The 21792-nt window shown below is 54.1% G+C and overlaps 1 protein-coding gene across 1 annotated transcript in view; it reads left to right on the top strand.

Moving 5' to 3' along the window:
• The window catches only part of LOC137423441 (uncharacterized), a 419740-nt gene that overhangs the window by 373199 nt on the left and 24749 nt on the right, over positions 1-21792 (top strand). Inside the window, exon 5 of the mRNA XM_068110625.2 lies at positions 14509-14583. Within this exon, the coding sequence (XP_067966726.2) occupies positions 14509-14583 (75 nt within the window). The remainder of the gene's footprint in view (positions 1-14508; positions 14584-21792) is intronic.

Here is a 21792-nt window from a genome sequence, read left to right as displayed (position 1 = left end):
AAAGTATTCCGATACGAGATCTTTTGATGAACTTTCTTCTGAATAGCAATTATCATTAAGTTCAATCATAAACAATTATTTGATCATCAAGATGTATAATTGTGCTATTATGATATCATTATTAGATAATCATATATATGTATATATATATATATATATTGTAGTTTTGAGAAAACACTAAAAAGTAATGGCAACCACCATACAGGTCCTTTAGAATAGTTATCTCATAGCAGACCATTATCTTAGTCCCTTCCCCTTATTTTGTGTTATGTCATGCGTTGGGGAAAGGTCCTCCAATTTTAAGGGATAAGCTACCAGGCATTGCACCGGGCTCCAAGGCACACCATGGTGTCCAGGTTCAGAAACCCACCAATCACGGTGAAAGGGGCGGAGTTACAGGCTCCACCAATCGGGAGCCAGGAGACCTCCAAGATTTCCCCCCTCTCCCTTGGACGATGAACAAAGGGATTTTAAAGACAACAAAGGATTTTGACAAACAGACAGATAAACAAACAGACAGAATAACAAAATTGACTGACTAATATACGGTACTTGAAAAATCTTCGATTTTGCAAATAACAAAAAGAAAGATGTTGTGTTTAGCACGATACGTGAAAAATCCAAACAAACAATAGTTGCCATGGAAACAGCAATTTCGTAATTTGGAAAATTTGGCCTCTCCAGTGTTTTACGTGATGGAATGTTGTGCATAAGAAATTTGGTTGATACATTTTGTAATTGCCACCTAATAGGTGTTTCACATGTTTTGGATGGCATTGACCTTGACCTTTGACTAATTTTGACCATATTTTATACACATATACTACACATGTATCGAAATAAGCTTTGTAAGTTTCAATCTGATATTTAGAAAAATTCCTGAGGTTTGGCAGGAATAAAATCACAAAAAAAACCCATTTGATTATAACCGGGTGAAATTGTTGTCATGGACACTGTTTCCTCTGTCACGAGTGTCACGTGGTGCTTTTCTCTTTGCCACTTGGGGCTTTTACTATTTCTTGTGGAACTTGTCACAATACTACTAACCAGGTTGAGCAGAATCTGAAAAAAAAGAAAAGAAAAAGACATTGAATTAATCTACAACTACAAGTGTCGATCGGTCTGACTGTTTGTCTGTCTGTCTGTGTGTATGTACACTCCTACACCTCTGGACGGATTTTGGACCAAATTTGTCACATAGGTAAACGGTTGTACCAGCCAGGTTAAAGCTGGTTAGCGGCTCCTTGAGCTGCTGGGAAACCCCCAGGGAAAATGATGGGGTGTACTTCCTCTCTGTTGCACTTGGTTTGAATAGCGCCACCTTTGGTGAAGTTTAGCACTACAGGATGGATTTCATTTCCCTGGCTGCCATCTTCTGTGGTTATTCTCGCCACCATGACTATTTTTTCCCGTTACTGGGGACGGGTACTTTTGCTAATTAATTATATTCTGTGCCTTCTTAGCTTGGTACTGAGGTGGTTTACCAATGGTGGGCCTTTTGACTTTGACTGATGAACCTCAAGTGCTAATGCACAAGGCCCTCAGATACAAGGTACTAAGGGGGGTCTATGGAGTCTGCAGGGTCATAGGGTTATACTTACAAGGAGGGTTTGCCGTGGGAGTTGTTGTACGCAGATGATCTGGTGTTGATTGCAGAAAGTATGGATGGAATGAAGGAGAAGATGAACAAGTGGAAGGAATGTATGGAGACAAAAGGTCTGAAGGTGAATATCGGAAAGACGAAGGTGATGGCAAGTGGTAAAGCATGTGGTGAGGTGGAAAGAACTGGGAAGTGGCCATGTGCTATGTGCAGGAAGGGTGTCGGAGTGAACTCCATTCAATGTACAATGTGCGCTGAGTGGGTTCATCAAAAATGTAGTGGTCTGAGAGGGTCATTAAACCAGTGTGGCAGCTACATTCAAGTGTAAGGTGTGCACAGAGGGAGCTGCAGATGGAGGAAATGTTGAGTTGGATCTTGGAGACAGTGTGAAGATGGGAGGTGTGAAAACATTTTGCTACCTAGGAGACATGCTGAATGGAGAAGGTGGATCAGACTCGGCAACGGTTGCTAGAGTGAGATGTGCATGGAAGAGGTTTCGGGAACTGAGTGGCGTGCTGACGAGGAGGGGAGTGTCGTTGAATCTGAAGGGAAAGGTGTATGCTGCATGTGTGAGAAGTGTTATGATTTATGGGAGCGAGACATGGGTAATGAACGTAGAGCAGCAACGAAGGCTGGAAAGGGTGGAAATGCGAATGGTTCGGTGGATGTGCGGAGTATCGTTGAGAGAGAGGAAGACAAATGATGAATTGCGAAAGATGATGGGAATAGAGTCTGTGATTGATGCTGTGAAGAGAAACAAGTCGAGATGGCTTGGTCATGTGTTGAGGAAGTATGAAAGTGACTGGTTGAGAAGAGCAATGGAAATGAATGTAGAAGGAAATAGAGGACGGGGAAGACCGAGAAAGACTTGGCTAAAGATGGTGGAAGAAGAAATGCGGGCAAGGGGGTTAACAAGGAGAGATGCAGAAAATAGGGCAAAATGGAGAAGATTGTCATGGGGACCGCAAGGCTACCCCCCGCTCTAGCAGGGAAAATGGCCTTAAAATGCCTGTTGTGTTGTTGTTGTTGTTATAATAAGGTGTCTTAGGGGTCTTAATGGGTCTGGGTTGTATTAAGGGTCTTTATAAAAGGTCTAACGGTTCTAGGGGTCTTGAGGGTCGTAAGCATCGAACAGGTGAAACTTTTCATCTTAGGGGTGTAACATTTGAAGTTTGCCAAGAAGTTTGCTGATTTGAAGTTTCCATTTGTGCGGCTCGAGTCACAGATACTTCCATAGCCTGAGCTGTTCCTTGCCTAGTTTCGGCTCTATATGTTCAAACCAGTTCACAAAGGAGACGTCTGCGCAGCCATGGCAATGCACATTTATTTATGATTAGTCCGTCCCCTGCACAGCAGGACACGGGTTTTGTAATCACGTGTGTGTGTGTGTGTGTGTGTGTGTGTGTGTGTGTGTGTGTGTGTGTGTGTGTGTGTGTGTGTGTGTGTGTGTGTGTGTGTGTGTGTGTGTGTGTGTGTGTGTGTGTGTGTGTGTGTACACGTAACTTTTTTACCATTTGAAATTTGTCATCAAATTTTCACCAAAGCTTTATTATAACACAGAGAAGGCAAATTAATAATTTTGTCAAAAGGTCAAAGGTCAGCATCACATTAAATCATTAATTTTCATCCAATTGACCTGAAATTTTAAGAATTTGCATGTTGGGTCACAGAAATGGTTCACCAATCAAAAGCGAGAAGCTGATTTTTTTTTTTAGATCAAAAGGTCAAAGGTCAAGGTTGCGTAAAATCACCAATTTTCACCCAATTGACCTGAAATTTTAAGAATTTGCATGTTGGGTCACAGAATTGGTTCACCAATCAAAAGCGAGAAGCTGATTTTTTTTTAGATCAAAAGGTCAAAGTTCAAAGTTGCGTAAAATCACCAATTTTCACCCAATTGACCTAAAATTCTAAGAATTTGCATGTTGGTCAGTTTGATCTTTTATTGCCTCATTGGCATCATATCATACTGCTCAAAATCCCGTGTCAAAATCATTTCCCGTATCGGTGAGAGTCTCAAAGATGGTTTGTAGGCCTACCTCGTCACCGGCGATGTGCAGCAGGACAGCATGTTTTCTTCCATCTCGGTAATGTTCACCGCGGCCATGTTGTACCGCACTCCGAACTCTGGCGCCATTTTCTCCATCACTGTGCAGTATTGTTTTCGTCACCAATGTCAAACGGTCGTGGAGCCAGTAAGTCCAACTTGTGCGCCATTGTTCTCGTTGTCGCCAACATAATGTTCCTCCATACCAGGAAAACCGTACTTTCACATCAGGAAACCATTCTTGGTTTCACAGTCTTTAATCCAACTCCACATCGCTACATCTTGTCAATCCGCCATTTGCCTTCTTCCGTCTTCTCCCCCTATTTATTTTTCTCCCTTCATTCCTTCTCTACCTTCATTCATTCATTACCATGTAGCGGTTGCCGCTGAACATACACAATCGCCTTACACCTGCCGAGGACGCAACCATGGAGCGATCACTGTGCCGGGCTCGCCCAGACCGCCCGGAGACGCTCAGTCTCGCCTTTTCCGAGCATGCCGGACTCGCCTTTCCCGGGCTCGCCCGGCCCGTCCGGCGACACCCAGTCTCGCCATTCCTGGGCATGTCCAGGCACGCCCGGCCTGTCCGGCGACACCCAGTCTCGCCGTTCCCGGGCATGTCCAGACTCGCCCAGGTCTCCCGGACACGCCCAGTCGCGCCTTTTAAGGGCAAACGCTCCGGCATGAGACATTCGAGTGCTTGTATATAATGCTGCCCGATAAACGGGCTTTTCAGTTTACCCGAGTTGATTTGATGCAATAAAGAAACTCGGACGAATTCCAGCTTTTTGTCGCGTCCATTCTTTCGATTCGAGTTGGAGCACAGCTCCTTCATTGGTGACCTACTGACATGGACACGGCAGTTGCCCTCAAACTGCCTACCTTCTGGGAGGCTCACGCGGCGGTTTGGTTCGCCCAGGCGGACTCCTAGTTTGCCCTGCGAGGCATCACCGCCGACGACACCCGCTTCCATCATGTGGTAGCAGCACTCGGCTCAGCCACCGCGGCCCGCGCCCTCAGCCTCCTCCAGCACCCGCCAGCCGCTGACAAGTATGGCGCGATCAAGAAGCTCCTCCTCGACGCTTTCACCCTCTCATCGGCGGAACGCGCACGGCGCCTGCTCGACCTGCCCGAGCTCGGCGACACGCGCCCGTCCGAGCAAATGTATTACATGCTCTCGTTGTCGGGGAGCACGCCCCGGATTTTCTTTTTCAAGAGCTGTTCCTCCGTCAGCTGCCTAGCCAGGTACACCTCGCCCTGGCAAGCACGCAGATCATGGATCCCCGCGCCCTCGCCAGGGAAGCCGACAAGATCTCCTCGGCAGGCCAACGCATCGGGGCAGCGACCTGGAGCCCGCCGCCGTCCGAAGCAATGCCCATGGCGCCCAAGCACCCGGCATGGTCGGCGGCCGAACTGCCGGCACAATTAGCAGCCGCTACGCCGTGCCGACCGCCTCCAACACGACGAATGGGGCCTCCACCTGACCAGGTGTGGTGTTATTACCATGCCAGGTTCGGACAAAAGGCCCGGACATGCCAACCCCCGTGCACTTTCGGCAAGTCGGGAAACGGCCGGGCCGGCGTTCATTACCAGCCATGAGCGCCGGCCACATGGGCAACTTACTTTTTATCAGGGACAAAGCGTCCGGACGGCGCTTCCTGTGTGACACCAGCGCCCTACTTAGCGTCATACCCACCTCCGATCAGGACAGGCAGTCCGCGGTTTGCGGCCCCTCCTTGGTGGCGGCCAACGGATCGGCCATCCGCACCTTCGGCCCGCGCAACGTCACCCTCTGCTTCGGCAGCCAGCGCTTTCATTGGACTTTTGTGACCGCAAACGTGCCCATGGCTCTGCAGGGCGCCGACTTCCTCTGCGCACACGGGCTGCTGGTTGACGTCAAACGGCGTCGCCTCGTCAACGCCGAGACCTTCAGCTCCCTGGCATGCACGTTGAGCAGCTCTGCGCCGACCGAGCTAGCATGTGCCCTCCCGGCGGCGAACGAGTTTGCTCGCCTGCTCGCGGAGTTCCCGGCCCTCACGCGGCCGACGTTTTCGGCCGTCGCGGTACGACATGGTATCGAGCACCTCATGCCAACTACGGGCCCACCGGTCTACGCCAGAGCCCGCCGCCTCGACCCAGCCAAGTTCGCCATGGCCAAAGCCGAGTTCGACGCTTTGGAACACCTCGGCATCGTGCGGCGCTCCGATAGCGCGTGGGCTTCGCCACTACACATCGTACCGAAGCAGGGGGGCGGCTGGCGCCCATGTGGCGACTACCGCCGCCTTAACGACGTTACCACCCCTGACAGGTATCCGATCCCGCACATTCAAGACTTCTCCGCCCGTTTGGCAGGACGGGTCATTTTTTCAAAGATCGATTTGATACGTGGATACCACCAGGTACCTGTCAGGCCGCCCGACGTCCCAAAAACGGCCGTCATCACGCCGTTCGGCTTATTAGAATTCCTTCGAATGCCATTTGGCCTCAAGAACGCGGCTCAGGCATTCCAGTGCTTGATGGACGGCGTGCTGCGCGACCTGCCGTTCTTCTTCGTCTACCTGGACGACATCCTCGTCGCCAGCGCGTCCCGGGCCGAGCACCTCCTCCACCTCCGAACACTGTTCGGGCGCCTCAGTGAGCACGGCCTAATCGTCAACCCGGCCAAATGCCACTTCGGCACGATGGCCGTTGATTTTTTGGGCCACCACATCACCAAGAACGGGGCCGTGCCGCTGCCTACCAAGGTCGAGGCCATCACCGCGTTTCCGCGTCCCCGCTCCATCAAGGCCCTGCAGGAGTTCCTCGGAATGGTGAATTTCTATCACTGCTTCGTGCCCCGCGCTGCTCAGCTCACGCGGCCCCTCTACGAAGCCCTCCGGGGCAAGCCGGCCAAACATGACGTCGTCTGGTCCGTAGCCATGGACGCGGCATTTCAAGCTCAAAGCGGGCCCTCGCTGACGCAACACTGCTCGCTCACCCGGTGCTCAACGCTCCCATCGCCCTCACCACGGATGCCTCTGACTACGCGGTGGGCGCCGTACATGAGCAATGGGTGAACGGGGTTTGGCAGCCACTCGCTTTTTTCAGCCGGCAACTCCGGCCGAACGAGCTCAAATATAGCACGTTTGACCACGAGCTCCTCGGTCTACACCTGGCCGTTCGCCATTTCCGCCACCTCCTGGAGGGCCGACCCTTCACGGCTTTCGTCGACCACAAGCCGTTGGTTTACGCAATGGCCAAAGTCACGGAGCCGTGGTCGGCCCGCCAGCAGCGCCACCTCTCCGCCGTGTCGGAGTTTACCACGGACATCCGGCACATCGCCGGCAAAGACAACGCCGTGGCCGACTGTCTTTCTCGGGCCAGCGCGAACGTGGTCCACCTCGGCGTGGACTTCACGTTTATGGCGGCTGACCAGACCACCGACACCACGGTGCAAGCCCTCCGGGCGGCGGACACGGGCCTCCGCCTGGCCGACATCCCCTTCGCGGACACTGTCCTGCTCTGCGACGTCTCCCAGGGCCAGCCTCGCCCCATCGTGCCTGTTACCTGGCAGCGCCGCATCTTCGCCTCCCTCCACGGCCTTTCCCACCCGGGCCGGAAAGCTTCCCAGAAGCTGGTGTTGGCACGATTCGTCTGGCACGGCCTTCGACGGGATGTCCGCGATTGGACCAGCACCTGCACGGCCTGCCAACAGGCCAAGGTCCACCGACACACCCAGGCCCCGCTGGCACCTTTCACCGTGCCCGAACGGCGTTTCGACCACGTCAACATGGACCTGGTGGGCCCCATCCCCCCATCACGGGGTTTCACACACCTGCTCACCATGGTGGACAGGACCACCAGGTGGCCGGAGGCCGTTCCCCTCATCTCCACCACCACCGCTGACGTGGCGCAGGCTTTCATCGCCACCTGGGTCGCCCGTTTCGGCGCACCGGCGGACATCTCTTCGGACCGCGGGCCGCAGTTCACCTCCGAGCTGTGGGGTGCGGTCGCCCGCAACCTGGGGGTCAGGCTCCACCGTACCACGGCCTACCACCCCAAAGCCAACGGGTTGTGCGAGCGGTTCCACCGTTCCATGAAGGCCGCGCTCATGGCCGGCCTTCAGGACGGTGGCTGGACCGACCGGCTACCGTGGGTCCTTTTGGGCCTCCGCACGGCCCCCAAGGAGGACCTCCGGGCATCCACCGCCGAGCTGGTCTACGGCCAGCCGCTACGCGTCCCGGGCGAATTCGTGCCCGACGCTACCAGTCCCTGGTCCGCAGCTCGCCAGCGCTCGGACCGCCATGAGACCGCCTGACGGTTTGCCCCCATGCCAACGTCCCACCACGGTGACCCCCAGTCCTACGTCCGCCCAGTGCTTCGCACAGCGGAGTACGTTTTTGTGCGTCATGACGCACACCGGAGGCCACTCAGGCCGCCGTATGACGGGCCCTTTCGGGTCCTGCGACGGGACGACAAGTCCTTCGTCATCGACGTCGGCGGCAGGTCGGACCGGATTTCGGTGGACCGCCTCAAGCCGGCGCACGTGGACATCGACCAACCACCTCGGTTGGCCCTTCCTCCGCGGCGAGGCCGCCCTCCGTCCACGGTGCCTCCAGCTCGACCACCCACCCCCACAACGGACACCCCCCCCCCCACGACCCTCCAGGGGTCGCTTCGGCCGGGTCATCAGGACCCCCCTTAAATTGACCCTGCCGGTGCAAGTCGATTCTGGGGGGGCGTGTGTAGCGGTTGCCGCTGAACATACACAATCGCCTTACACCTGCCGAGGACGCAACCACGGAGCGATCGCTGTGCCGGGCTCGCCCAGACCGCCCGGAGACGCTCAGTCTCGCCTTTCCCGGGCATGCCCGGACTCGCCTTTCCCGGGCTCGCCCGGCCCGTCCGGCGACACCCAGTCTCGCCGTTCCCGGGCATGTCCAGGCACGCCCGGCCCGTCCTGCAACACCCAGTCTCGCCTTTCCCGGGCATGTCCAGACTCGCCCAGGTCTCCCGGACACGCCCAGTCGCGCCTTTTAAGGGCAAACGCTCCGGCATGAGATATTCGAGTGCTTGTATATAATGCTGCCCGATAAACGGGCTTTTCAGTTTACCCTAGTTGATTTGATGCAATAAAGAAACTCAGACGAATTCCAGCTTTTTGTCGCGTCCATTCTTTCGATTTGAGTTGGAGCACAGCTCCTTCAACCACATCAATCTTTCATTCATTCACACAATCTTCCTTACACCAACCTTTCACACAATCTTACATTCTTCACCAACACCATCGAAAATGTACAAAATTCACATTGTTTATTACTAATATTTATTTGTTTAATAGTGTATATTAATGTTTTCAGGTGATTACCTCTGCGACCGAAGGTGGATATGGAGGTTATGTTTTCACCTGTGGCGGGCACAAGGGGTAATAATTCCACGCACCAGTGGGTGGCGCGAGCGCCCAGGCGGGGACCGATGGTACATGCCCCGCCCTTCGACTGAGCGGCCACGCCTGGGGACTAGGCGTGGCCTCGGCACATATATGCGGGCTCGAGCTCGAGCCCACTCAGTGCTGCAGTTCGAGCTTTCGTAATAAAGACTCTTTTGGTTTTATCAAACGCGTTGTGGCCTACCTCTTTGGCAAGTAAGTTGTGTGCGCAGCACCACACTTCACTGGTGACCCGCATTGGTTCAGCCGTTGCTGACCACCGAACGCGCCATGGCCAACAACGCCGTCGCGGTAAAACTCCCAGAGTTTTGGGAAGCACAGGCCGATGTGTGGTTCGTGCAGGCCGAAGCGCAATTTCAGCTTCGAGGCATAATGGCAGACGAGACCCGTTACTACCACGTGGTCGCCGCCCTCGGGCCCGGCACTGCCGCCCGAGTCGTGTCCATCCTGCGGCACCCGCCGGTCGACCACAAGTATGGGGCGCTCAAACGTCTCCTCATCGCCACGTTCGGCCTCACGGAGATCGAACGGGCCAACCGCCTCCTGGACCTTCCCGAACTCGGCGACACACGACCATCCGTGCGGATGAATTATATGCTGTCGCTGCTGGGTGACCAAGCCCCGGATTTCTTATTCGGGTGCTTTTCCTACGCCAGCTACCTCTACAGGTACGCCTCGCACTGGCCGGTTCCAACATAAGGGAACCCCGCGCCCTGGCCGTAGAGGCCGACAAGTTCTTCACGGCTTGTGACACGCGGTCGAGTTACGGTGCTGCCGCCGTGGATCCCGAGGCAGATGCTACAGCGTCCCTCGTGGCCGCTGCCGCACCCCCACCACCACCACCGCCGCCGAGAAAACCGCGGCCGCCGCGGCCACCGCTGCCCCCGCCGCCGCAAGCCGGGTGCTATTTCCATGCCAGGTTCGGCCACAAGGCTCGGACGTGTCGCCCGCCATGCTCTTTTCACAAGTCGGGAAACGACCAGGCGGGCGCTCATTAGCGGCCCTGAGCGTCGGCCATTCCGACAGCCTCCTATTCATTATGGACACCTTGTCCAGGCGCCGTTTCCTCTGCGATACAGGAGCGCAGTTAAGCGTCATCCCCGCCTCCACATCCGACAAGCAAACCGTGGGCCAGGGCCCCGCGTTGCTTGCCGCCAACGGTACACCCATCCGCACATTCAGGAAGCGCTGCCTCTCCCTGCGGTTCAGAGGGCAGCGCTTTCAATGGTTGTTCGTGACCGCCAGCGTGCCAATGGCATTGCTTGGTGCGGACTTCCTATGTGCGAATGGGTTGTTGGTCGACATGAAGCGCAGACGGCTCATCCAGGCCGAAACCTTTAGCTCGCTCGCTTGTTTGCTGAGCGGCTCGTTGAGCGGCTCACTGAGCAGCTCACCGAGCGGCTTGCCAAGCGGCTTGCTGGAGGGTTCCATCCCGGCGAGTTTCGTTTGCACGCTTCCGGCAGCGGACGACTTTACCCGCCTCCTTGCCAGTTTTCCGGTCCTCACACGGCCCACCTTCTCAGCGGTGGCCGTTAAACATGGGGTGGAGCACCACATCCCCACGGTCGGGCTGCCGGTCTATGCCCGGGCACGCCAACTCGAGCCCACGAAGCTTGCGGTGGCGAAAGCGGAGTTCGCCACACTGGAGCGGCTGGGGATCGTGCGGCGCTCCAACAGCGCTTGGGCTTCTCCGCTGCACATCGTGCCAAAGCCCGGCGGGGGATGGCGGCCGTGCGGGGACTACCGCCGGCTCAACGATGCCACCACCCTCGACCGCTACCCGGTCCCACACATTCAGGACTTTTCCGCCCGGTTGGCCAACACGACCGTGTTTTCTAAGGTGGACCTCTTTCGGGGCTACCATCAGGTCCCCGTCCAACCAGACGACGTCCCGGAGACGGCCGTCATCACCCCTTTCGGCCTCTTCAAATTCCTCAGGATGCCCTTCGGGTTGAAGAATGCGGCTCAGGCGTTCCAGTGGCTCATGATAGCGTCTTGCGCGACTTACCTTTCCTGTTTGTCTACCTGGACGACATCCTAGTCACGAGCACGTCCCGGGAGGAGCACCTGCTCCACCTCCGCACGCTTTTCGAATGCCTGGGCCAGCATGGCCTAATCATCAACCCCGCCAAGTGCCGTTTCAGCATCGCCACCATCGACTTCTTGGGGCACCCCATCACAGAGCATGGGGCCGTCCCTTTACCGACCAAGGTGGAGGCGTTCAGGGATTTCCCGTGGCCCCGCACGATCAAGGGGCTCCAGGAGTTCCTGGGCATGGTTAACTTTTACCACCGCTTCGTACCCCAAGTCGCCCAGCTCCTCCGCCCCTTGCACGAGGCCCTTCGGGCCAAGCAGGGGCAAAGGTGACATCGCATGGTCGGAGCCGATGGCCGCGGCGTTTGCGGGCGCAAAGCTGGCTCTGGCCGACGCCACCATGCTGGCGCACCCGGCGCCCGATGCACCGATCACCCGATGCACCGATCGCCCTCACCACCGACGCGTCGGACTACGCGGTGGGTGCGGTGCACGAGCAATGGGTGCGTGGTGCTTGGCAACCGCTGGCGTTTTTCAGCCGGCAGCTTCGCCCGCACGAACGCCGGTACAGCACCTTCGACCGCGAGGTGCTCGGGCTCCACCTGGCGGTCCGACACTTCCACCATCTGCTGGAGGGCCGCCCGTTTACGGCCTTCGTTGACCACAAGCCCCTTGTGTTCGCGATGGCCAAGGTCGCCGAGCCATGGTCGGCACGGCAGCAGCGCCACCTCTCTGCCGTGTCCGAGTACACGACGGACATCTGTCACGTGGCGGGTAAGGACAACCCGGTGGCGGATTGCCTTTCCCAGTCCGTCGTGCACGCGGTCCACCTCGGGGTCGATTATGCCCGGATGGCGAAGGCCCAGACCGCCGACTCCGGCATCCAGGCCTTGCGGACCGCCGTCACGGGCCTCCACGTCACCGAGGTGCCGTTCGACGCCGCGGGCACGGCTCTCCTATGCGACGTCTCCCTCGGCCGGCCTCGCCCCATTGTGCCCGCTGGCTGGCAGCGCCCGGTGTTCGACGCCATCCACGGCCTGTCCCACCCTGGCACGAGGGCATCCCAGAAACTCATCGGGCGAAGTTCGTCTGGCATGGCCTCAGGAAGGACATCCGCGACTGGGCCAGGACGTGCCTCGCGTGCCAGCGTGCAAAGGTCCACTGCCACACCCAGGCACCGTTAGCCCCATTTACAGTGCCCGAGCGGCAGTTCGACCACGTGCACGTCGACTTGGTGGGACCTCTGCCCCCACGCGAGGGTTCACCCACCTCCTCACCATGGTCGACCGCACCACACGGTGGCCGGAGGCCGTTCCATTGATGGCGACGTCTGCGGCTGAGGTGGCGCAAGCCTTTATCGCCACTTGGGTTGCCCGGTTCGGTTCCCCCTCGGACATCTCGTCCGACCGCGGTCCCCAGTTCACCTCGGAGCTCTGGGCCGTGGTGGCGCAAGGACTCAGGGTGAAGCTACACCACACCACGGCCTACCACCCCCAGGCCAATGGCCTGTGCGAGCGCTTTCATCGCTCCATGAAGGCTGCGCTCCAGGCCAGCCTCCGCGACGGCGGCTAGGTCGACAGGCTCCCCTGGGTCCTGCTGGGCCTCAGGACGGCGCCCAAGGACGACCTGCGCGCGTCCTCGGCGGAGCTGGTCTTCGGAGCAACCACTGCGGGTACCGGGTGAATTTATCCCCGACTCCATGGCTCCTTGATCCACGGCGCAACAGCGGTCCGCCCTTCAGGAGACCGCCCGGAGGTTCGCCCTGGTGCCAACGGCACACCACGGTTGCCCGCCTTCCCACGTCGCCCCAGAGCTTCGCACGGCAAAGTACATGTTCATCCTGCACGACGCCCACCGGGCACCGCTACGGCCCTCGTACGACGGGCCCTTCCGCGTGCTGGAGACCGGGGTCAAATTTTTCACGGTCGACATCGGCGGTGCCCCGGATCGCATTTCCGTGGACCGCCTCAAGCCGGCCCACCTCGATCCGGACCACCCCCCGCCAGCAGCTCTGCCTCCGCGTCGGGGCCGCCCCCCGACGGTCGGACCCCCGGCACCCCCGCCAGCAGCTCTGCGTCAAGGCCGCCCCCTGGCGGTCGGACCCCCGGCACCCCCCAGCCCCACCGGCCCGCTACCCCCCAGCCCTGCACCCATCGCCAGGGGGCGTTTCGGCCGGGTCATCCGGCTTCCCCGCAAACGCACCCTTCAGGTGCGTGGGAATTCTGGGGGGGCGCATGTGGTGGGCACAAGGGGTAATAATTCCGCGCACCAGTGGGTGGCGCGAGCGCCCAGGTGGGGACCGATGGTACATGCCCCGCCCTTCGACCGAGCGGCCACGCCCGGGGACTAGGCGTGGCCTCGGCACATATATGCGTGCTCTAAGCTCGAGCCCGCTCAGTGCTGCAGTTCGAGCTTTCGTAATAAAGACTCTTTTGGTTTTATCAAACGCATTGTGGCCTACCTCTTTGGCAAGCAAGTTGTGTGCGCAGCACCACACTTCACACCCCTGTTTGTTTGTTTATTTGTGAACAGAATATCTCAAAAGGTTGTGGACAGATTGGGACGAAACGTGGTGGACAAGTTGGGTATGTGACAAGGAAGAATTGATTCCGTTTTGGTGAAGATTTGAATCCGGATCCAGATCAGAGAATTTTCTAAAGTGATTACCATTGACAGTGACTTCACTATTGAGTGATTGGGCTACAACGATATATAGCACGATATCTCAAAAGGTGGACGGATTTGGACGAAAAGTGGTGGACAGGTTGGGTGTGTAACAGGCATGAATCGATTCGATTTTGGTGACGATCTGAATACGGATCCGGATAGGAGAATTATTTAATTTTTAAAGTGATTCTTCACAATTGAGTGATAGGGCCAAAAACGATATTTGGCATATTTCAAAAAGTTGTGGATGGATTATGACAAAACTAGGTGGATGAGTTGGTTAGGTGATAAGAACAAGCCGATTAGATCTTGGTTCAGGTCCGGATCCCGATCCGACCTATCAGTGGGATACAAAACATAAACTGTTCAGCCTGGCGGAGGTGTGCTCTCTACCGAGTGCCCTTATAGTTTTGTTTAGTTTACTTCTACCACAACTTTATAGGACGTCGGAGCTCTCATCTCACATCACGTGATCATCCCAATTTGTATCTCTGGTAGTGTTCTTAGATTAAGCGAAAAATCTTAGCACCTGCACCCCTCTTGCATGCCAGGAACTCGTGCATTCATCATACGTATGTTCTTTCACACCCAAGCAATTCTTTTTATCAAGCAGTTTATTTAGTACGAATGGAATTAGGGATTATGGTCAACATGTATTATATAGGATTACTAATATTATACAGCATAATCTCCTGAAATTCATTATGTTTTGTCTGTATATTTTTGCTGCAGAAGCGACCAGCAGTGCAACCCCATTGATCACCAGCAATTCTGCAAAATCATCAAATACAACTAATATTCCAAAAGGTGCGTCTCGGTTGTTTCAGAAGGTGGATCTGAGTCCTCTCAGGGTTCACAAAGTATACACCTCCGTTTTGGTGAAGGATCACGATTCATGGACCAAGCTGTGAAGTTTTGTTGTTGTTCTCAAAGTTTTGTTCTGAGGGCTCTTTTTAGGATTGTCTCTGAGCCCCAGACAGATTCCAACTGTTGTTTGCTTGTCATAATATCCCCAGGGATTGGATTTAACATCTCTGTAAGGTTATATGGGGGATATGAACAATCCTGCTTACATGTTCACCAGAAGAGAGTTTGCACCCATGTCGTCGGATATTGTGTGCATTGATGAAGATCAGTCTTGTGTCATTACACAGGCCTTGGTTTTGGTTCAGATTGGGAAGAGCAATCAGTATCCTGTCGACGCTTGTGCTGGTGCTCCTGGCTCTCCACATCTCTGGCTTCACGTGTTTGCGATGTGCTACTTGTTTTCCTGCCAATATTTTGTTTCTTTGGTGGCATGGTTTTTTCATCTATTGAGAAAACATTCGTAGTACGTACTGGTTAATTCTTGCCGATCCGGGCTGTGCCATTCCACCAGCACTCTCCGGGCTGTGCCATTCCACCAGCACTCTCCGGGCTGTGCCATTCCACCAGCACTCTCTGGGCTGTGCCATTCTACCAGCACTCTCGGTGCTGTGCCATTCTACTGTGCCATTCTACCGGCACTGTCCAGGCTGTGCCATTCTACCAGCACTGTCCAGGCTGTGCCATTCTACCAGCACTGTCCGGGCTGCGCCATTCTACCAGCACTCTCCGTGCTGTGCCATTCTACTGTGCCGTTCTACCAGCACTGTCCAGGCTGTGCCATTCTACCAGCACTGTCCGGGCTGTGCCATTCTAACAGCACTGTCTGGGCTGTGCCATTCTACCGGCACTGTGCAGGCTGTGCCATTCTACCAGCACTCTCCGTGCTGTGCCATTCTACTGTGCCGTTCTCCCGGCACTGTCCAGGCTGTGCCATTCTACCAGCACTGTCCAGGCTGTGCCATTCTACCAGCACTGTCCGGTCTGCGCCATTCTACCAGCACTCTCCGTGCTGTGCCATTCTACTGTGCCGTTCTACCGGCACTGTCCAGGCTGTGCCATTCTACCAGCACTGTCTGGGCTGTGCCATTCTAACAGCACTGTCCGGGCTGTGCCATTCTAACAGCACTGTCCGGGCTGTGCCATTCTACCGGCACTGTGCAGGCTGTGCCATTCTACCAGCACTGTCCGGTCTGCGCCATTCTACTGTGCCGTTCTACCGGCACTGTCCAGGCTGTGCCATTCTACCAGCACTGTCCAGGCTGTGCCATTCTACCAGCACTGTCCGGGCTGCGCCATTCTACCAGCACTCTCCGTGCTGTGCCATTCTACTGTGCCATTCTACCGGCACTGTCCAGGCTGTGCCATTCTACCAGCACTGTCCGGGCTGTGCCATTCTAACAGCACTGTCTGGGCTGTGCCATTCTACCGGCACTGTGCAGGCTGTGCCATTCTACCAGCACTCTCCGTGCTGTGCCATTCTACTGTGCCGTTCTACCGGCACTGTCCAGGCTGTGCCATTCTACCAGCACTGTCCGGGCTGTGCCATTCTAACAGCACTGTCCGGGCTGTGCCATTCTACCGGCACTGTGCAGGCTGTGCCATTCTACCAGCACTGTCCGGTCTGCGCCATTCTACTGTGCCGTTCTACCGGCACTGTCCAGGCTGTGCCATTCTACCAGCACTGTCCAGGCTGTGCCATTCTACCAGCACTGTCCGGGCTGCGCCATTCTACCAGCACTCTCCGTGCTGTGCCATTCTACTGTGCCATTCTACCGGCACTGTCCAGGCTGTGCCATTCTACCAGCACTGTCCGGGCTGTGCCATTCTAACAGCACTGTCTGGGCTGTGCCATTCTACCGGCACTGTGCAGGCTGTGCCATTCTACCAGCACTGTCCGGTCTGCGCCATTCTACTGTGCCGTTCTACCGGCACTGTCCAGGCTGTGCCATTCTACCAGCACTGTCCGGGCTGTGCCATTCTACTGTGCCATTCTACCGGCACTGTCCAGGCTGTGCCATTCTACCAGCACTGTCCGGGCTGTGCCATTCTAACAGCACTGTCTGGGCTGTGCCATTCTACCGGCACTGTGCAGGCTGTGCCATTCTACCAGCACTGTCCGGTCTGCGCCATTCTACTGTGCCGTTCTACCGGCACTGTCCAGACATCAACGAACTTAAGGAAAAGGTGGCATCTGGAACCAAAGAGGAAATGGAGTGGCCGTCGGAGACCTCTGGGAACGAGGTTGAGCAAACAGTGCTGGTCCGAAAGAGACTGGTTGAAAAACAACACGGAGACTCGGAGATCCGGAGTTTAATTGGTAAAGCCATTACAGAGGAAGAGTCTGGGAAGATACCTGTTGGTTACTTCATGAAAGGGGAAATACTCAAGAGAAAATGGAGACTACTGGAGGTGCCAGCAAACGATGAGTGGAAGGTTCATTACCAAATTGTGGTGCCACCACCGTACCGGAAGGAGATATTGAGTTTGGCGCATGAGACACGTTTGGCCGGGCACCTTGGAGTGAACAAGACCTGTGACAGAATATTGGTACATTTTTTCTGGCCAGGATTGCGACGTGATGTAGCGGATTTCTGTAAATCTTGCCATTCTTGCCAGCTGGTTGGAAATCCTCATCAGAAAGTCCCATCCGCACCTTTAAAACCAATTCCAGCTTTTGAAGAGTCATTCAGCCGAGTCATTATTGACTGTGTAGGCCCTTTACCTAAAACTAAGGCTGGACATTAGTAGTATTGTTGACCATCATGTGCGCTTCCACAAGGTTCCCAGAGGCAGTGCCTCTTAGAAAAATTACTGCGGCAGTTATTGCGAAGGCCTTGATTACATTTTTCACTTTGGCTGGCCGACCTAAGGTCATATAATCTGTTCAGGCTTCCAATTTCATGTCGACGCTTTTTCAGCAAGTGGTACACCTGTTGGGAGTGGAACAAGTAATATGAAGTACTTACCATCCCGAGAGCCAAGGGGCCTTGGAAAAGTTTCACCAGACATTGAAGAATATGATCAGAACGTATTGTTTTGAATGTGACAAGGATTGGGATGAGGGAATACCCTTATTGTTGTTTGCTACGAGGGAATCTGTTCAGGAGTCATTGGGATTCAGTCCTTTTGAACTTGTGTTTGGACACGCAGTGCAAGGACCATTGAAATTAGTGAAAGAACAGTGGCTACAGGAGGAGTCACAGTCAAGAGTGGTAGAGTATGTGTCAACGGTTAGGCACAGATTGGCAAAGGCTTGTGAAGTTGCAAGAAGAAACTTGAAAGTGACACAGGAAAAAATGAAAGTGAGACGTGACAAGAAATCTCAGATAAGAAATTTCAGTCCTGAGGACCGAGTGTTAGTGTTGCTTCCTGTTCCAGGTCAGCCACTACAAGTGAGGTATTTTGGTCCCTATGCAGTCGAAAGGAGCGTTAATGAAACAGATTACGTGGTGACAACTCCCGACCGACAGAAAAAGCGGCCGCTGTGTCATGTCAACCGACTGAAGAAATATCATGAGAGGAAGCCTGTGGAAGAAATGGTTCCTGTCTCACCTGTCTCACCTGTAGTCGGGGTGCAAGAGAATCCTGAGGTTGAGGCCGGTGTGAAGTTTGATAACATTGATGACCAGGCTTGTCCCAGATTGACGAACACAGAAGTGTTGAGTAATTTAGATGAGAAATTAGGTCATTTGACGAGGGAACAACAAGGACAACTATCCAGCCTAATTTTTGAGTTTGCACATTTGTTCACAGATGTACCTGGTCGTACTGACCTGGTATATCATGATATTGAGGTGGGGGAAGCCACTCCTGTGAAACAACACCCATATCGGATGAACCCTGTGAAGATGGAGTATCTTCGGAAGGAGGTTCAGTATATGTTGGAGAATGACATCATCGAACCAAGCAGCAGTGAATGGAGCTCACCATGTGTGTTGGTTCCAAAACCTGATGGCAGTTTTCGCTGTTGTACGGATTTAAAACGGGTTAATGCAGTGACCAAGACCGACTCATATCCCATCCCGAGGATTGATGACTGTATTGATAGAATAGGCCCAGCTAAATTTGTAACTAAGTTTGACTTGCTGAAGGGTATTGGCAGATTCCTCTTACTGATAGAGCCAAGGAAATCTCGGCTTTAGTCACACCAAATGGGTTGTATCAGTTCAAGGTTCTTCCCTTTGGATTGAAAAACGGGCCTGCTACATTTCAACGGCTGATTAATAAGCTTATTGTAGACCTTGAAGGGGTGGAGGCTTATCTGGATGATGTCATCATCCACACTATGACAATGGAAGATCATATTAAACAAATCCATGCATTTTTCAAGAAACTGACCGAGGCAGGGTTGACCATCAACTTATCTCAGAGTGAGTTTGTAAAGGCACAGGTGGTGTTCCTCGGCCATGTAGTAGGTCAGGGTCAGGTGCAACCGGTGACAGCCAAGATAGAAGCCATTGATCGCTTCCAAGTTCCAAAAGGGAAGAAGGAGCTTATGAGATTCTTGGGTTTGGCTGGTTGGCACCGGCGGTTCTGCAGGAATTTTTCTGATGTGGTAGCCCCTTTAACGAATTTGCTGAGGAAAGAGACCAAATTTGTTTGGGATGACAAATGTCAGGCTGCCTTTGCCCATGTCAAAGCAATATTAATGAGCCCTCCTGTCCTAGCCGCCCCGGATTTTCAAGCACCTTTCAAGTTGGTTGGTTCAACTTTTTCTTTTTTTTTTTTTGTATACTGAATCGAGTCTCGTGAAAGAGCTAACATTTACTTCACAAACAAATCAACCAGACAAACAAAATATATAAAAAGAGGGAGCGGAAAACAAGATGGGGAGAGAAGGGGAAGCACACAAACACAACATTTGAGAGCAGGGAGATGTGCGGAAGGGAGAGGGCTTGGGGGGAGGAGGCGTGGGAAGGGGGGGGGGGGGAGGGAGAAGTATAAAACACAAGGACACCAAGGACTTCCAGGACAGAAGTTGGTATTTCAAAAAAGTGGAATTGGGGTGAAATTAGCGGGGGTCGAAAAGATCAAGGTTTTGGATGGGGGAAGATATGAGATGGTGGTGAACAGCTGTTTTAAAGACCTGGAGGGTGGAGTGGGATTGAAGAGAGTGAGGGAGTTTGTTCCAGAGGCGGGAGAAAAGAGGAATGAAGGAGTGAAGGTGAGCAGAGAGTGTTGATTTTGGCAGTTTGACCATAAGAGGGTTGCAGGCAGATCTTGTGCGACCTGTAGGAATATTTGCGGGACAGAGCCCAGAGAGAGCTGGGGGGGCAAGGCCAGAGAGGAGTCGGTAGAAGACGGAAAGACCACCAACCTGCCTGCGGTGAGTGAGTGAGAGGCCCTTGGAGTTAGCTTCATCGCGGGAGATTCCAATGATTCTGAATGCTTTGGTTTCAACAGCGTGAAGACGAGCTAGGTGTGAGGCAGGAGCACCAGCCCAGAGGGGAGAGCAGTATTCCATTGAGCTGCGGATGAAAGCCTTGTATGTGGTGAGGAGCTCAGGTGTGCCAAGGAAGGACTTCGCACGACGGAGGATGCCCAGTCGGCGACTGGCTTTGGAGGCCAGATTTGAAATGTGGTTTTCCCAGGAAAGATCATGGCAGATAGTGAGACCCAAAAGCTTGAGTGACAGAACTTCTTGGAGAGGATTATTCAGAAAGTGGATGGGAGGGTTGTCCAGTCGGTCTTTTCGGAGAGACATCGTAAGAGTGTGAGATTTGTCAGGATTGAAAGACATGTTCCACTTGTTTGCCCAGTCTGTGATTTTGTCCAGGTCTGCAGAGAGTGAGGAGGCTGCAGACTGCCGATCTGAGGGATGAAGAATGGAGCGACAGAGAGTAGAGTCATTAGCAAAGAGATACAGAGGATTTTCAAGAGAGTCAGAGAGATCATTGATGAAGACCAGAAAAAGCACAGGGCCCAGAACACTGCCTTGTGGAACTCCAGCCTGAACAGGAAGAGGAGATGAGAGAAACCCATTCAGGGCCACACGTTGACTACGACTAGAGAGGAAGTCCGCCAGCCATGCGTGGAGATTTCCATGGATACCAAAAGAGGAGAGTTTGGTGAGCAGAGCGGGGTGCCAGACCGTATCGAAGGCACGTGATATGTCAAGGGAGACTGCTCTAATTTCCTGTTTGGCATTGAGGACCTCCATCCATTGTTGAGAAAGCAGAAGCAGCATGTCCAGAGTAGAGTGTCCAGGTCTGAAACCAAATTGATGATCAGAGATCAAGCCATTGGAGAAGAGGAAAGATTTCATATCTGAAGCAATGATGGATTCCATGACTTTGCTGATAATTGGGAGAAGGCTGATTGATCTGTCGTTGCTGGGATCTGTTTTTGCACCTTTTTTGTGCAAAGCGGTGATGTTGGCAGATTTCCAAGCAGATAGAAGATGACCTTGAGAAAAAGAGAGGGTGAAGAGAACAGAGAGAGGGAGTGAAAGAGCGGAAGAACAGGATTTTAGGACCCGTGGGTTGATGCCGTCAGGTCCAGTTGCAGAATCCGAGTCGAGGGTTGACAGAAACTTTTCCACCTTGTCAGGAGGAAAGGACACAGAGTCCAGGAGCAGCTGGGTACGACTGGGTACGGTGGGTACAGAGAGGGATGGGTTTGGGACACAAGATTTAGAGGCAAACACAGAGTTGAGGCATTCAGCTTTTTCACGTGCTGAGTCAGCCGTGTGGCCATTTGAGGTGAGGGAGGGGATGGAGGGGGAACAAACACCAGAAACAGATTTAACCAGACGCCACCACGATTTGGAAGAGGGAGACAGATAAGAGAGTTCGGTCCTGAGAACGGAGAGATATTGTTTCCTGGCTCTCCTGAGGGTGGACACACACTTGTTTCGGGCTTTGTGAAAGGAAATGAGATTTCCTTCCGTTGGATTTGCTTTCCAGGATACGAAAGCAAGTTGTTTCTGGGCAATAGCCTCACCACAAGATTCCGTGTACCATGGACGGGAGGAAGGGTATGACAACAGAAGACGAGATGGGATAAATCTGTGCATGAGAGAGAGCAGTTTGCTTTGGAAGAATTCCCAGGAAGAATTTATGTCCGAGGCAGTAGAGATGGGAGACCAGTCCAGATGATTGATGGCTGCTTGAAGACCGTGCCAGTTGGCCTGAGTGAAATGCCAGACTC

The sequence above is a fragment of the Myxine glutinosa genome, chromosome 1 (genome assembly GCF_964187855.1).
Source record: "Myxine glutinosa chromosome 1, kmMyxGlut1.1, whole genome shotgun sequence".
Classification (NCBI taxonomy): Eukaryota; Metazoa; Chordata; class Myxini; order Myxiniformes; family Myxinidae; genus Myxine; species Myxine glutinosa.
This window is presented reverse-complemented; position numbering and strand designations above follow the sequence as displayed.